At 43.2% G+C, this 18,034-nt stretch overlaps 1 protein-coding gene across 1 annotated transcript in view; it reads right to left on the bottom strand.

The window, feature by feature from the left end:
- The window catches only part of LOC311099427 (transmembrane protein 132D-like), a gene marked incomplete at both ends in the record, with an annotated part of 44,812 nt that overhangs the window by 22,353 nt on the left and 4,425 nt on the right, over nt 1-18,034 (bottom strand). The window contains one exon of the mRNA XM_084140115.1: nt 11,888-12,770. Within this exon, the coding sequence (XP_083996241.1) occupies nt 11,888-12,770 (883 nt within the window). The remainder of the gene's footprint in view (nt 1-11,887; nt 12,771-18,034) is intronic.

Here is an 18,034-nt window from a genome sequence, read left to right as displayed (position 1 = left end):
TTGCGTGATTCCTTCCCTCTATCTCTCCTGTAAACAGCAGTGCAGGAGCCCTCATTACACGCTTCTAAGGGTGGGAGGACCAGGCAGGGCGGCAGCACCAGGCCCTCATACAGACTCCCTAGGACGGGGTGACCCAGTGTGGGTAAAGAACCCTCTCTGACATGGCCTGACCATGGAGACCTTGTCATCAGACTTATTCCTGGAATGATTGAATAAGCATGACAAGTGCTGTGAAACAGTATTTGCCCCTTTCTAATTTTCTCTACTTTTGCATATTTTTGATACTGAATGTTATCAGATCTTCAACCAAAACCTAATATTAAATAAAGGCAACCTAATTGAACAAATAACACAACAATTACATACTTCTTTCATAAACAAAGTTATGCAACACCCAATGTCTCTGTGTGAAAAACGAATTGCCCCTTACACTCAATAACTGGTTGTGCTGTCTTAAACTGCAATGACTCCAACCAAACGCTTCCTGTAGTTGTTGATCTGTCTCTCACATCGCTGTGGAGGAATTTTGGCCCACTCTTCCATGCAGAACTGCTTTAACTCAGTGACGTGCGGGTTTTCAAGCATGAACTGCTCGTTTAAAGTCCAGCCACAACATCTCAATTGGGATTAAGTCTGGATTTTGACTAGGCCATTCCAAAACTTCAAGCCTGTTGCTTTTTAGCCATTTTCATGTAGACTTAACTGTGTGTTTTGGATCATTGTCTTGCTGCATGACCGAGCTGCGCTTCAGCTTCAGCTCACAGACGGATGGCCTGACATTCTCCTGTAGCACTCACGTTGGTAGCCATGAAGTGCTTTGAAAGGCTGGTCATGGCTCACTTCAACACCATCATCCCGGAATCCCTTGACCCACTCCAATTCACATACCGCCTCAACAGATCCACAGATGACACAATCTTAATCGCACTCCACACTGCCCTTTCCCCACCTAAGCTAAGGACCCTGGGACTAAACACCTCCCTCTGCAACTGGATCCTGGACTTCCTGACGGTCCACCCCCAGGTGGTAAGGGTAGGCAATAACACATCTGCCACGTTGATCCTCAACACGGGGTCCCCTCAGGGGTGCGTGCTTAGTCCCCTCCTGTACTCCCTGTTCACCCATGACTGTGTGGCCAAGCACGACTCCAACACCATCATTAAGTTTGATGACGACACAACAGTGGTAGGCCTGATCACCGACAACGATGAGACCGCCTATAGGGAGGAGGTCAGAGACCTGGCCATGTGGTGCCAGGAGAACATCTTCTCCCTCAACATGAGCAAGACAAAGGAGCTGATCGTGGACTACAGGAAAAGGAGGTCCGAAGACGCCCCCATTCACATCGACAGGGCTGTAGTGGAGCGGGTCGAGAGTTTCAAGCTCCTTGTTGTCCACATCACCAACAAACTATCATACAGCTGCACCATCGAGAGCATCCTGACCGGTTGCATCACCGCCTGGTATGGCAACTGCTCGGCATCCGACCGTAAGGCGCTACAGAGGGTAGTGCGTACGGCCCAGTACATCACTGGGGCCAAGCTTCCTGCCATCCAGCACCTCTATACCAGGCGATGTCAGAGGAAGGCCCAAAAAATTGTCAAAGACTCCAGTCACCCAAGTCATAGACTTTTCTCTCTGCTACCGCACGGCAAGCAGTACTGGAGCACCAAGTCTAGGTCCAAAAGGCTCCTTAACAGCTTCTACCCCCAAGCCATAATCACAATTGATCAAATGGCCACCTGGATTGTTTTTACACTGCTGCTACTCACTGTTTATTATCTATGCATAGTCACTTTACCCCTACCTACATGTACAAATTACCTCAACTAACCTGTACCCCCACACATTGACTCTGTACCGGTACCCCCTATATATAGCCTCGTTATTTTATTGTGTTACTTTTTAATTTAATTTTTTACTTTAGTTATTTAGTAAATATTTTCTTAACTCTATTTATTGAACTGCATTGTTGGTTAAGGGCTTGTAAGTAAGCATTTCACAGTAAGGTCTGCACCTGTTGTATTCGGCGCATGTGACAAATAAAATTTGATTTGATTTGATTTGATAATTATCTGATATAGAGCAGAATTCATGGTTCCTTATATTAAGGCAAGTCGTCCAGGTCCTGAGGCAGCAAAGCATCCTCAAACCATCACACTACCCCCACCACCATACTTGACCATTGGTATAAGGTTATACTTTGGACTCATCTGTCCATAGAACATTATTCCAAGAGTCTTGATGATTATCCAGGTGCTTCCAGGTGCTTTTTGGCAAACTTGAGTCAACTTTTGTGGACGAGATGTATCCCATTATGTCTGGCGAAAACCAAACACTGCATTCCACAGTAAGAACCTAGGGGAGGTTCAGGACCTGGACGTCGGCACTGTATGTGCATTGGGGGTGGCTACAAGGAGTACAAGGAGTCAAAGTAAGTCTTTAAGCTTGTGTATGCGTGTGAGCTATAATCTATATAACCTACATAAATGTATGTAAATCTGTCCACTACAGTATATACATTTGCAATACATGTTTAATGTAATGTAATACATGTAGTCATCTGTATGTTTCTCTTTGAGTGAGAACATAGCCTCCTGTAGCTCAGTTGGTAGAGCATGGCGCTTGCAACGCCAGGGTTGTGGGTTTGATTCCCATGGAGGGCCAGTATGAAAAATGTATGCACTCACTAACTGTAAGTCACTCTGGATAAGAGCGTCTGCTAACTGACTAAACATACACGCTTATTTAGATGGAGTGATTCTGGGCTGACTGAGTCTGTATCCCAAATGGCACCCTATTTCCTATATAGTGTAGTACTTTTGACCAGGCCCATTTGTCTCTGTCATTGTGTGTGTGTGTGTGTGTGTGTATTTCTAAATGGGGAAGTGCCTGCAACATTGTTTCCTAATCAGGCCCGTTGATTGTGTGGCCTAAGGAAGCACTAATCCCCTCTCCTTTTGGGTTTCTTCCAGCTGTGCAACATGTCCCTGGAGCTCTCTCCACTCTGCCTTAAGCTTTTTTTGACTCTATCCATAGGCCAGACAGCTTGTCTGTTCCTCCCAGCGAACATAAAGGCTTAGAGAGGGGACAGAACAGAACAGGGACATGTGAGACTTCAAGCGTGCGTGGATACCTAGTGATAGATTTTGAAGGCCGACCAGGGGCTGCCTGGAAGTTGAATTTAGTCAAATCCAACATAGCAATGTTTACGCAGTCAGTGCCTTTGTTACAAATCCCTACTTGTACACATTTATTATACTGAGAACCGGAGGCCACTACATGTGAGAGCAGACTAGTTAATAGAATACTTGTCTAAGTAAAGTAAAGTAAAATAATATGGAGTGGCACATCTTCCATCAGTGTATAAAGGTCGCTGATCTATCACTCTCATCTTTCTCAACAGGAATAAAATACCTTTCCTAGAAAATATGATTAAATCATGATTATTTGTCAGAACCCATCAGCATTAAAAGGTGACAGGCAAAGGTTTCCCTGCTTTTCCAAACCTTTCTTTATACAACAGCTAAATACATCATAAAATGATCTGCAATAATATTATGTTCAGGGTAGATTTTGTATCCTTGATATAACACTTAAATAGGTATGGCTACCTGTCAACATGCTCCTTTGGAATACTTGGAAATTGTCACTGCAGGGCATTGTGAAAATTCCATCATTTTGAAAAGGTTCAAAGTTATCTGATTTTAGTGCACAATTTCCCACATTTCTGAGCTCACATGCTCAATATTGTACTGTTGAACATAATCAGAACTCTATTTAACGTTTTACATTTGATCCAGCTATTTCAAAGTAGTTTTCATTTTTCACTTGTGTTGCCCTAGCTAGGTTTCGATCCAATTGGCGACAGATTTTCATGCAAATACTCTAGAATCTGCATAAAGGAAATATGCACATTTTCCCACCAGTGGTGTGTTTCCACCAAATTGACTTTTAGTGGATAGAAATCAGTGCATGGTGACGTAGTGCACACAAAATGTACTTACGTTTTCATGTCCCAAATAAAAATCTAAAGTTCAATATGCTTACATCGCATTTTCAACTCTACTTATGGTTTTGTCAAAAAAATTGTTGCGTTAAATAGCAAATGTGCCTACTCTGGTCTTGGCTAGTTCGCTCTAGCCAACAGCTCGCAGATACAGTGCTTTTAGGTTGTGCGGGTATAGTCTACATGATGAGATTATTATGGATAAGAGCATCGATCATCATGTCGCCAGAATAAGACCCTCGATATTTATTTGAAAGGAGCATCAAGATCACAGTGCACTTTCACCACCCTGTGAAGTTCATCATAACTTATTTCATCTGTAGCCTAATAAATTGCATGGTTTCCCAAGTCGTAGTGGGAGGACCACACACCATCATCGCGTTACTCCAAGTTTACTTTGATATGATGGTTATTATATCAATATTTGCGCATACATGATGATTATTATATCAATATTTGTGCATGAAGGAGTTTCCACTGCCATTTCTCGCATAATTAATTTTACAGACACAAAAATATTCCACCATGTCCAACGTACAAATTATCTGTCTGCATTTATAAAATTGTACCGAAACGTTCTGTTTCCATCACAGCTGTCATGATTTTCTTTTTTAACGGTATGACTTTACTCACATAAAAACTGTGGATGGAAACTTGGTTAGTGTGACAGTTGGTGGTCGTCAGATTTATGCTGCAGAATGAGAAGACAGATGCTGTTCTCCTTCTAGCTAACTATAATAAATCACTTGAAATGACACTACAGTTTACAGTGATCTTTATTTATGTACAGCTCAAAGTGGTAAGAGTATTTGTGATTGAGAAAATGCTTATCAAAGCAATTTCGCCAGGAGAGATCAGGATCATGGATGTTCTTGGCTAGCTAAGCCACGCTTGCGCTTAGCTAGCTATCCAGCTAGCTAACCTTGTGTTCACAATACAATTGTCAGAAAGGGTTTAGCTAGCTATATATGGTAACATTTGACCAGTAATAGCTGAATTATTTTCATGTGGTAGTTAGCCACATTTTGATTAGATAGCTTGCTGGCTGCAGCACCAATGGCTAGCTAGATAGCAGAAATATTGTTTCCCAAGAAGCTAACATTCATTATACTGTACATGTGTTGTATCATCCAACAAGTCTTATCAACTAAAACATTTAGCTAATCTTAGCTGTTTGAATGGCAGCCTCATCAAATTGGATGGACATCAAATACTGACTTGTATCACGGGTGACCTGGCTGCATTATCTACATTTGCGTATAATCATTATTGACCTACATGTTTATTTCCCAGATCATGTCAGTATCATTTGTTTCATTTTATAAAAGCCATGTCTGTAGCTTGTGTTCCTTGCAGTAAGCAATTGTGCTTTTCCTTTTGCCCTCAAATGATCCTTGCATTTATTGGACAGCAAATGTCATTCACCAAAAAGTAGAAATGACAGCTAAAATGTAGTCATATTTTTTTGTGTGTGGAGGCTTATTTAATTAAGCCTAAATTAGCATTATTATCAACAGTTATGGTTTTGTGGAGACCTTTGCCTGTCACCTTTAAAAACACGTGATAAGAATCACTGATGCTCTTTATGTGGCATTAAAGGAAAATGTGATTGGCATATGATGCAGCTGTGGATCATAATATCAGCAGACAGATAGCACCCATCAGTGCTGTGTGTGCGTGTGCATGTCAGACAGAAAACTATTTGCTCTCATAGGTAGGTCTTTGAATTTGCGATTGGAATACTAATTGCTTAGCAGAGTGTTGTCTTTTAAAATACTAACATCTCATTATTTTTTAACTGAGCTGACTGTCTTTTTGAGACAGCACAAACAGGATCAAAGACAGAAATACTCCTCCATTAGGTCTATTACAGCACCAGTCAATGGTATTAGAGGGGAAAATATTCAGATAATGCGGGGGACATCAGAATAGTGTGGTCATGAAGTGAAAGCCCAGTGGCTTAAAGTCACATGCTGCCAGACAGACAACTCCTAATCTCCACAAACACAAACACACTGGCAAGGCAACTTTATCAAATATGATCACAGCGGATAGACACACACACACACACACACCCTCCCCCTGTCCCGTCCACTGGCTGGGGCGTGTTATTCAGTCAAACATACAAAGACTGGTGCTCTGTGACAGCTAACAGTCTGATCAATACTAACCCAGGCAGGGCCGAGGCATTGGTCAGGAGCCAGACTAATCAACTCTCAGCTAGGTTTGATGAGGCAAGCCCAGCATCACAGCCAAGCAATCTACTAACCAAACATATCATTACTCCTGTTAAAAGAGAAATCCACTCAAAAACAATTTTTTGGTATTTTTTTTCATTAGTCCACTGTAAATACAGTCCCCAAAATGTTTGCACGTCAGCAGTCAAGTATTCAAGATATAGCACTTTCAAGCAGGTAGAAATATTACACCTTTTACTGCCTGCTTGAAAGTGGTATATCGGATTTTTCCTTTAAGATAAATTAGGACATTTATATATACAGTGAGGGAAAAAAGTATTTGATCCCCTGCTGATTTTGTACGTTTGCCCACTGACAAAGACATGATCAGTCTATAATTTTAATGGTAGGTTTATTTGAACAGTGAGAGACAGAATAACAACAAAAAAAATTGTTCCACTCCTCTTTGCAGATCTTCTCCAAGTCATTAAGGTTTCGAGGCTGACGTTTGGCAACTCGAACCATCAGCTCCCTCCACAGATTTTCTATGGGATTAAGGTCTGGAGACTGGCTAGGCCACTCCAGGACCTTAATGTGCTTCTTCTTGAGCCACTCCTTTGTTGCCTTGGCCATGTGTTTTGGGTCATTGTCATGCTTGAATACCCATCCACGACCCATTTTCAATGCCCTGGCTGAGGGATGGGGATGGTGTTCTTGGGGTCATAGGCAGCATTCCTCCTCCTCCAAACAAGGCGAGTTGAGTTGATGTCAAAGAGCTCGATTTTGGTCTCATCTGACCACAACACTTTCACCCAGTTCTCCTCTGAATCATTCAGATGTTCATTGGCAAACTTCAGACGGCCCTTTCTTGAGCAGGGGGACCTTGCGGGCGCTGCAGGATTTCAGTCCTTCACGGCGTAGTGTGTTACCAATTGTTTTCTTGGTGACCATGGACCCAGCTGCCTTGAGATCATTGACAAGATCCTCCCGTGTAGTTCTGGGCTGATTCCTCACCGTTCTCATGATCATTGCAACTCCACGAGGTGATGTCTTGCATGGAGCCCCAGGCCGAGGGAGATTGACAGTTATTTTGTGTTTCTTCCATTTGCGAATAATCACACCAACTGTTGTGACCTTCTCACCAAGCTGCTTGGTGATGGTCTTGTAGCCCATTCCAGCCTTGTGTAGGTCTACAATCTTGTCACTGACATCCTTGGAGAGCTCTTTGGTCTTGGCCATGGTGGAGAGTTTGGAATCTGATTGATTGATTGCTTCTGTGGACAGGTGTCTTTTATACAGGTAACAAACTGAGATTAGGAGCACTCCCTTTAAGAGTGTGCTCCTAATCTCAGCTCGTTACCTGTATAAAATACACCTGGGAGCCAGAAATCTTTCTGATTGAAAGGGGGTCAAATACTTATTTCCCTCATTAAAATGCAAATCAATTTATAACATTTTTGACATGCTTTTTTCTGGATTATTTTGTTGTTATTCTGTCACTGTTCAAATAAACAGGGGATCAAATACTTTTTTCCCTCACTATATATATATATATATATATATATAAATCTAATGGGCCAGTACCAGGAACAAGGAGGGATTCAGACCAACAGTGATTAATTTGCCTGAGGAGGAGGATGGGGATGCGGGTAAAAGCCGGATGACAACGGTCTATTTTAAGCCTGGCTGGATCAGTAAACAGTCTAAGTATGAGATCAGGATGGTAAAGGAAATGAGAGTCAATGAGGAGGTTGATTAAATAAATCCTTTGCCTGAGATCATGTTGAAAAGGGGGGAAATTAAGGGAGACTTGATAGAGCTGTATGTGTGACTTCCTCAAAGTCAACTCATCATCATCTCATTTGTGATGTTTTACAGCTCCCCTCTTCATCTCCTCCTTCACATATCCCACCTTTACAATCTATTTAGTGGGGAACAGCCAACAGGCTATCAGCTAAATAGACTGCTGCCGGAGACTTCCTGAACCTCCCCTTAAGCACAGCACAAACTCATCACTAAAATAGCACTTTTCAAAATACACAAGGTTAGCATCCCATGGCCTGAATTTGACAAAGTATTAATTTCTTTGGACTAAGCAATCACATTTTTGCAGACACAAAAATAGGGCTGCCTGAAATGTCCTTAGGTTACCCACAATCCTACGGGCAAATTAAATTACTTGCAGAAAATGAACTGCCATGCAACAGTCATTTCCACCGAGCTAATTTTCCCAGCCAACCATGCAGCGGGAGGACAAACAGAGCGGGCTCATTTTCATAGATTACAGTAGGTGTCTGTGGATTTGGTATTCCGAGTTCACTTCATATCTAATGTAAACACTCGCCAAGACTCTCTACCCTCATTTTAGCTTCTGACATTTTAATTTCAGATTTCTAGATTTCTATGATTAAAACAGTCGTAAGAGCTTAGACTAGATGAGTGAGCTTGGTAAATGTAAGCTTGGTATAATTTATGTTTTTTTTTCTTCTTTTAAATGAAATACACAGTGCTTATAAAGACACTGATATGAGAAGAATCCAATTCGGTCACCAAAAATATTTAAATGAATTCCACAAGTAACTGTCCAAGGCTTTGTAGAGAATATCAGATAAGTTTAATATACATTATAGCGTATGATCTCTGTATATGCTGATACTGTACAGTGGTATTTTCATAGAGGGAAAGAGCAAAAGGGATGGCCACTTTGGACAGACTGGGAATGGATGATCTCTGAGTACTGGCTATGAGGTAGAGCAGCAAAGATGCTTACTGTAAGTGAGAGCCTTGTTCCAATGACTGTGGGACTGGAACTACCATCAAACACACATGCAGACACTCACGCATTTACGACCGCACACACACACACACACAAACACAAAAGTCCAGGAGGCAGTAGTGGAACCGTGGTCCGATCATCTCCACCCAAAGGGTTAACCTCTCGAATCGTTTTCAATCAGGACAGGGATTATCTGCCATAACCCTTGGGGTTTGGACTCAATCTTGGGCCTGGAGGAGTGAAGTGGAGCAGGGATTTCCCCAAGGAAGAATCACTCATCTCTGACCCAAGCCAAGCCAGGCCTGGCTCCACAAGGTCTTAAAACACTGGGCTCAGTCCATTCACTCCTCTCCCATCTCTAAATCCCAGTATGGGGCTATGAAGAGCAATGGGACTCAAGCACAGAGGCCTAACAGCATCTGCAGTGGGTCAACGGATTTGGGAAGTTCAGGTGGCATACAGATTGATCTCTCAAATAAATACTGTGACCAGAGAGGGCAAGCATATCTCACTCGACTCTCCTTGATCCCCACCCGACGCAATGCAACAAATCCATGTCAGTTTCAGGTTCAGAGATTATTAAATGTGGGACGTTTTTGGCAGCCAGTCACAGGTCCCATTCAGACAATAACTAATCTAGTAGAGGTTTCATCTTTTGTTATCTGTACTGAATATCCCTCCCTGTGCCTTTTACTCATATAATAGGATATGAACTGTGGATTAACACAAGGTCAGGGTACGCTTTGGGATATCACTGTATCAGAAGATAGAGTATGTTCCACTGTTTTTCAGTATACTCATCTAAAACATTCCAATAAAAGCAATATTATTCTGCTGTATGATGTGCATCCGAAGCAGTGAGTAGAGCTGTTGCAAAACAGATTGAATTGTGTGTTTCGGCGCGATAGAGCTGCCTGCGTAATAAGTTAATTTCTGCCCAAAGGAGTCAGGCAGCTGTTAGTTATTTGTTTTCTTGCTCCATTACATTTATGCATTATTTATGAACTAAAATACCCAGAGATCCCTGTTCAAACATTAATGGGATGTTAAGATATGAAGGCTGCCGAATAATTTCCCAATTATTTCCCTGTCTATGGAAGAGCGCCTTCTGAACCTCTTCCAGTCGGGAGTGAAGTAGACGGGGACTAGCATACGACAAGTCTGTAATCTGTGTAGGGAGCAGAACGGCAAGACGAGTCCCAGCCACACCAGCGTTCAACCGTCCAAAAGCACGGCCTTGGCGACACGCCCTGGCGCCAATCAAGTGGCCTTAAGTTACCATTTAAATGCATGGAACTTATCCTTCATGAAGTGCCTCTCTCATACATCATGGTGATACACTTTTCCCACAAGGCCTAAAATGACACTTATTATTTATTTATTTTCACTAACTTCCTACAACTCACAACATACAATACATGACCAAAAGTATGTGGACATCTGCTCGTCAAACATCTCATTACAAAATCATGGGCATTCATATGGAGCTGGTCACCCCTTTGCTGCTATAACAGCCTCCACTCTTCTGGGAAGACTTTCCACTAGATGTTAGAACATTGCTGCGGGGACTTCCATTCCATAGTTGTTAGAACATTGCCGCGGAGCTTCCATTCAGCCACAAGAGCATTAGTGAGGTCGGGCACTGATGTTGGGCAATTAGGCCTGTATGGAACTCGCATTGTGCACAGGGGCATTGTCATGTGGAAACAGGAAAGGGTCTTCCCCAAACTCTTGCCACAGAATCGTCTAGACTGTCATTGTATGCTGTAGTGTTAAGATTTCCTTTCACTGGAACTAAGGGGCCTAGCCCAAACCATGAAAACAGCCCCAGACCATTATTCCTCCTCCACCAAACTTTACAATTGGCACTATGCATTCGGACAGGTAGTGTTCTCCTGGCATCCGCCAAACCCAGATTCGTCCGTCGGACTGCCAGATGGTGAAGCGTGATTCATCACTCCAGAGGACACGTTTCCACTTCTCCAGAGACTAATGGCGGTGAGCTTTACAAACTGCCTCTGGAAGCAAATTGGTAGTGAGTGTTGTAACCGAGGACAGATTATTTTTACGCACTACGCGCTTCAGCACTCGCCGGTCCCGTTCTGTGAGCTTGTGTGGCCTACCACTTCGCGGCTGAGCCGATGTTGCTCCTAGACGTTTCCACCTCAAAATAACAGCACTTACAATTGACCGGGGCAGCTCAAGCAGGGCAGAAATTTGACAAACTGACTTGTCGGAAAGGTGGCATCCTATGACAGTGCCACGTTGAAAGTCACTGAGCTCTTCATTAAAGGTCATTCTTCTGCCAATGTTTGTCTATGGAGAGTGCATGGCTGTGTGCTCGATTTTATACACCTGTCAGCAACGGGTGTGGCTGAAATAGCGCAATCCACTAATTTGAAGGGGTGTCCATATAATTTTGTACTCATAAAATCCACTTAACATGAAAGGAGGTTAACATTTGTTATGTGTTCTGTGAATGTTTTCATAATCCAATAAAAAATCCTATTTGTAAATTGTATTTTACATAAGGATTTATGTTCTGAGCCAGGGGTCAGCACGTCATGGTAGCATTCGTCATAGTAACAGAGGGGACGCAGTAGCACTTAGTGATAAAAGTCTTGATGCATTAGTATTAGTAATATTAGTAAACCCACATTAAACAAATAGGATGTAGAATTGATCATCAATAGTCATCAAAAGCCATCAGTGTTTGAGAGTGTATCAGTACATACAGAATATGTTCTGCACACGAAGCAGTACAATACAATCTATAGACAGTAAAGTCATATCAACAGCATTATGTATGTAGTACGTACAACATTCACAGCTAATTTATCTGACTATCTGATTGTGACCTGGATATTCTAGCTATGCAATGAGAGAGATGCACAGACAAACATTATATCCAAGCAGTGCTCTTACCTAAGAGTGAAGCTCTCCACAGCAGACACATTGGACAGGAACACGTAGAAGGTGGCCACGTCGGTGGTCCTCAGTGGTTTGGAGGAGGTCTGGACCACCACGGCTCCCCCTAGCCTCAGACGCAGAAATGTAGGGTTCCCAGGCGGGGCTTTTAGGAGGTTGACACTCCCTACCCTCCTCATTGGTATACCAGACCCCACTGGGCCGCCCCTCCCCACCCCCACACGCTGCAGGCTGTCCTGGGGAACACACTTGCCCGTCCGGTCCCGTCGGCTTTGGAAGTAGATCTCTACGGGGTTCCCCTGCACCTCTCCCAGTCTCTCCCTGGGGCTGAACCAGGCTGGCTCGGGCTTCAACTGGGCCACACAGAATCCCCCTGGTGACAGCAGGCATGCCCCCCGCACCTCCCGTGTCTCCCAGAAGGCATACGCTGTCACACAGTGCGCCCCCTCCTCCGCCGCTCCCTTCCTCCCACCACTACCCCTGTCCTCCCTTTCCCCCGCCTTCATCCCAGCATCACCTCCACTGGCCATACCAGGCATGTGGAAGATGATCCTGACGATAGGCGCGGAGGAGCGGACCTGCCGGGCCAGGATGACAGGAAGGATCCTACGGCCGCTGAGGAGCAGCTCTGGGCCGATGGTCCTCTCCACAGACAGGGGGCCATACGTGGCATTGACGGCCGGCTGCAGGAGGCCCGCCCCGGGGTTGGTGATGAGGAAGGCCTGTCTCTGGGCCTGCAGGCCAGAGTTCCCCAGCAGCTCTTGGCTATTCTCCCTCAGCAGCAGGTGGTCTGCATTGAGGATCTGGTAGCCCACTGAGGGGTAGACAGGGAACGGAGCTTGGTTCTTGGTGTCTTCTGACATCTCCTGGCAGTGCACACCTAGAGGATGAGATATCAAGTACAGCTGTTAGCATAGCGCAAAACTCACAGAGCAAATGTGTGTCTATTCAAAGTAGCAGCATTATTATGGTTTTCCTAAAATGAGTCTAAATGTTAAAAAATTGTGTTGGATAAAAGAAACGCTGAGGCCATTCTCATGCACAGTGACCATGGTTATTCAGTGGATTCAGCGGAAGTCTAGAAGAGATGACCCGCATTTTCAGGGTAGGGTTGCTGAAAGCCAATACACTGTACATCAACCACTCATCACACGGAATGCCCTGGCTAGCCCACTATCCTCCTGCCCCACTATACAGCCCATCCTGATATCCAGCACAATTCCTTTCAATTTAAACATGACCAAGAACAGCTGAGTAGCTTAACAGCAGTGTGCAGCTGGAATGATACAGTAACAAGGCAAAGTATGAGACAACTTTATCTAGGCAGTCTTTTTCTACCACAACTTCAAGGTCCGTATGTGTTGAATCCTGTTGTCATATACACTGAGTGAACAGCCTCAATTTGTCGGGGCATGGACTACAAGGTGTCGAAAGCGTTCCACAGGGATGCTGGCCCATGTTGGCTCCAATACAGTTGTGTCAATTAGGCTGGATGTCCTTTGGGTGGTGGACCATTCTTGATACACATGGGAAACTGTTGAGTGTGAAAATCCCAGCAGCGTTGCAGTTCTTGACACACTAGAAACAGTGTACCTGGCACCTACTACCATACCCCATTCAAAGGCACTTACATATATTGTGTTGCCCATTCACCCTCTGAATTGCACACATACACAATCCATCTCAATTATCTCAAGGCTTAAAAATCCTTCTTTAACCTGTCTACTCCCCTTCATGAAGTGGATTTAACAGGTGACATCAATAAGGGATCATAGCTTTCACCTGGATTCACCTGATCAGTATGTCATGGAATGAGTAGGTGTTCCTAGCAAAGCACCCCCACAACATCACACCTCCTCCTCCATGCTTTCCGGTGGGAACCACACATGCGGAGATCATCCGTTCACCCACACCGCGTTTCACAAAGACACAGCAATTTCCACCGGTCTAATGTCCATTGCTCGTGTTTCTTGGCCCAAGCAGGTCTTTTCTTCTTATTGGTGTCCTTTAGTAGTGGCTTCTTTGCAGCAATTCGACCATGAAGGCCTGATTCACACAGTCCCCTCTGAACAGTTGCTATTGAAATGTGTCGGTAACTTGAACTCTGTGAAGCATTTATTTGGGCTGCAATCTGAGGTGCAGTTAACCCCCCCCCCCCCCCCCCCCCCCCCTCACTATTATTCTACAATGTAAACAATAGTACAAATAAAGACAAACCCTTGAATGAGTAAGTGTGTCAAAACTGTTGACTGGTAGTGTATATATATATATTTTTTTTTTTTACATAATATTGGTTTTGGCCTTTACTACTAAAGCCCATAGAAACGCGTTGAATAACACATTATTTTCATAGTATTTTAGGTGAAACTGTTCGGACGCTACAGACGATTACGTGAGACGATTTATCTGTTATGTAACTTAGATTGACGCACTGGTGCATCAATCGACTCTAGGGGGTTGAACACTATTATGCAACTTATTATGTGACTTGTAAATCACATTTTTACTCCTGAACTTATTTAGGCTTGCCATAACAAAGGGGTGGAATACTTATTGACTCAAGACTTTTCAGCTTTTCATTTTGTATTAATTTGTAAAAATGTCTAAAACATAATTCCACTTTGACATTATGGTGTATTGTGTGTAGGCCAGTCACACAAAATTTCAATTTAATCCATTTTAAATTCAGGCTGTAACACAACAAAATGTGGAAAAGGTCATGGGGTGTGAATACTTTCTGAAGTCACTGAGTGTACAAACATTAGGTACACAATAAAAATATATATTTTTTAAAAGGCACTAAAGTAAAACTGCAAAAAATTTACTTGATGTTCTGAATACAAAGCATTATGTTTGGGGCAAATCCAATACAACATATTTTCAAGCATGGTAGTGGCTGCATCATGTCATGTGTATGCTTGTCATCGGCAAGGACTAGGGAGGCCCAGAAGCACAGGCAAAATCCTAGAAGAAAATCTGGTTCAGTCTGCTTTCCAGCAGAAACTTCACCTTTCAGCAGGACAATAACCTACAACCCAAGGCCAAATATACTGGAGTTGCTTACCAAGACAACATTGAATGTTCCAGTGGCATAGTTACAGTTTTGACTTAAATCGGCATTAAAATCTATGGCAAGACTTGGAAATGGCTGTCTAGCAATGATCAACAACCAACTTGACAGAGCTTGAAGATTTTTCAAAATAATAATGTGCAAATATTGTTCAATCCAGGTGTGCAAAGCTCTTAGAGACTTACCCAGAAAGACTCACAGCCTTGACTGCTGCCAAAGTCTAACATGTATTGACTCAGGGGTATGAATACTTACAGTGCAGTGAAAAGGTATTTGCCCCCGTTCTGATTTTCTCTATTTTTGCATATTTTTGATACTGAATGCTATCAGATCTTCAACCAAAACCTAATATTAGATAAAGGGAACCTGAGTTTAAAAATAACATGACAAATGTGTATTTATTGTATTTATTTAATTAACAAAGTTATGCAACACCCAATTCCTCTGTGTGAAAAAGGAATTGCTCCCTTACACTCAATAACTGGTTGTGGCACTTTTAGCTGCAATGACTGCAACCAAATGCTTCCTGTAGTTGTTCATCAGTCTCTCACATCACTGTGTAGGAATTTTGGCCCGCTATTGCATGAAGAACTGCTTTAACTCAGCAACATTTGTGGGTTTTTAAGCATGAACGGCTTGTTTAAAGTCCTGCCACAACATCTCAATTGGGAGTAAGTCTGGACTTTGACTAGGCCATTCCAAAACTTCAAATGTGATGCTATTTAACCATTTTCATGTAGACTTTATTCTGTGTTTTGGATCATTGTCTTGCTGCATGACCCAGCTGCGCTTCAGCTTCAGCTCACAGACGAATGGCCTGACATTCTCCTGTAGAATTCTCTGATACAGAGCAGAATTCATGGTTCCTTCTATTAAGGCAAGTCGTCCAGGTCCTGAGGCAGCAAAGCATCCCAAACATCACACCACCACAACCATGCTTGACCGTTGGTATAAGGTTCTTACTGTGGAATGCAGTGTTTGGTTTTTGTCAGGCATAATGGGATCCATGTCGTCCATAAAGTTATACTTTTGACTCATCTGTCCATAGAACATTCTTCCAAGAGTCTTGATCATCATCCAGGTGCTTCCAGGTGCTTTCTGGAAAACTTGAGTCAACTTTTTGGATGAGATGGGTCCCATTATGTCTGGCGAAAACCAACCACTTGAATGTTGATCTTGACATGCTGTGCATCTTTGAAGTAATTTGTCAAAAGACGTTCTACACATCAAGCCTCAAACACCTGAGTGTGTTGTTCTGTTCTCAATGGCCAGAGACGAGCTGGCTTTAGACAACAAGAGCGTAATGATACTTTTCCACAGGGAGGCCAAAGACCTTATGTACCACCGATCACACATGCAAAATATTAATGAACACAATGCGAAATCATTCGCATTTTGTTAGAGGGGAGTAAGCAGTCTCTGGCCAATTACTGTTGGGAAACGGAAGGGTTGTGCTGCCCTTCATGGCTCAACCTATGTGACCTTTCTCTCACGAAGAGGGTCAATCAAAATCACATTTTCATTTCCAAGGATAAACCGGGCTTGTGGAGGGTCATGAGGTGAAATTGTGCACAAAGAAAATATGAATGCTTCCTGACGTTCTAATCTCTCTACAAGCTAGACCTACATTTAGGCACAACTTGGATATCTTAATGAGTGCACAGCAATGGAAAATAATATATTCATGTCCAGGCAGGGAGGAAATCAAAAGACTGACCTCTATCATTTTAATACAAACGTGAAGAGCGCAGTGGCACAGCAATGCCCACCAAAGAAGGATGAGAAGGCACACCACACACACACACACCAGTCTGAAATCTTTATCAACAGAAGACAGACAGCTTGGCTTGATTTTCACTCTGGCACCTCATCCTCTGGCTAAACAGACCCCAAAACACACACATCTAGTGAAGAAATCATGTCTACATGAACCTACACCACCACGTGTGACCGCAGCACTCCATAATGATTAAACTTGGACCTGTCGGTGGAATACTGGTACTGTCCACACAAGGGGGTTCAAGCATTCTGCGTGCAATGTCATCTACTCCAGGGGTATCAAACATACGGCCAGCGGGCCAGAAGGGGTCCAATCAAATCGAAATAATAATGGACTGTCATAGATACAGTGTAATCATACAGTGCGTCCCCCGGGGCAAAAATTAGTTTGACAGTCCTGAGCCACTCTATAGTACAGTAACTGAGACTGTTGACCCATCTTTCCTTGAGTGCTTTCATTAGTAGGCTACAACTATCACAGAGGGCATAGTTCCCATACTTTTGGGGAGATCAACATTTTAGTTCCTCATGCATACTGAAATGACAAGTTTACTAACCTCCCAGCTAGCACATAACGTTCTGAGAACCATCTGTTTCTTAGAGCTTGGTGAGAGCGTGGTTGACCTATGGTTATTTTGCATACAACCTTCCCAGCACGTTTAAGGAACTTCACAGAAAACGTTATTTTCTTGGTATTTCATTACTTTAACAGAATGTTTCCTGAAAGTTCAAACATGGTTATATTTAATTTCATTTTTGGTAATGTTCTAGGAACGTTCTCCAACTGGTTTGACATTGGGAATGTTCTCAAATAGTTCAGAGAACATTAAGAAACAATGTTCTTCTGTGGGAATTTCAGTACTTCAGCATAACGTTTCCTACAGTTTTCCTCATGGTTCTATATTTAAAGTCATGTTCTCTTTTTGAAAAATACATATTGTGATGCACTTGCACACATCATCAGTGATGTAACCTGAAATCGTCAGGTGTCTTAGGTCTTTCAACATCACACACCCTCGCCCAGGCGACCCAGCCGGGGTTGATCAAGCTGTGACTTGTGTCCAAGTAGCATATCTACTTCACCCACGGATCATTCCTCTTGATCCAAAGACACCTAGATGCTCTTTCAGCTGCCTCTGTGGTGGTCTTGATGGCCTTCCTTCTGTTGGCCACTGTGATACCCAGTAGGCTATAGGCCCTGTAGAGGGATTGACCAGCGAACCCTCTGCAGCCCACTTCAACAGGCTCACACATTGCTCTCCACCCCTGCCTGCGGCACTGCTCCACCAGGTTCT

Source organism: Coregonus lavaretus (assembly GCF_964263955.1).
Source record: "Coregonus lavaretus genome assembly, chromosome: 24".
NCBI classification, from domain to species: domain Eukaryota; kingdom Metazoa; phylum Chordata; class Actinopteri; order Salmoniformes; family Salmonidae; genus Coregonus; species Coregonus lavaretus.
The sequence above is the reverse complement of the archived record's forward strand: the minus strand, read 5'-3'. Positions and strand labels throughout refer to the sequence as shown.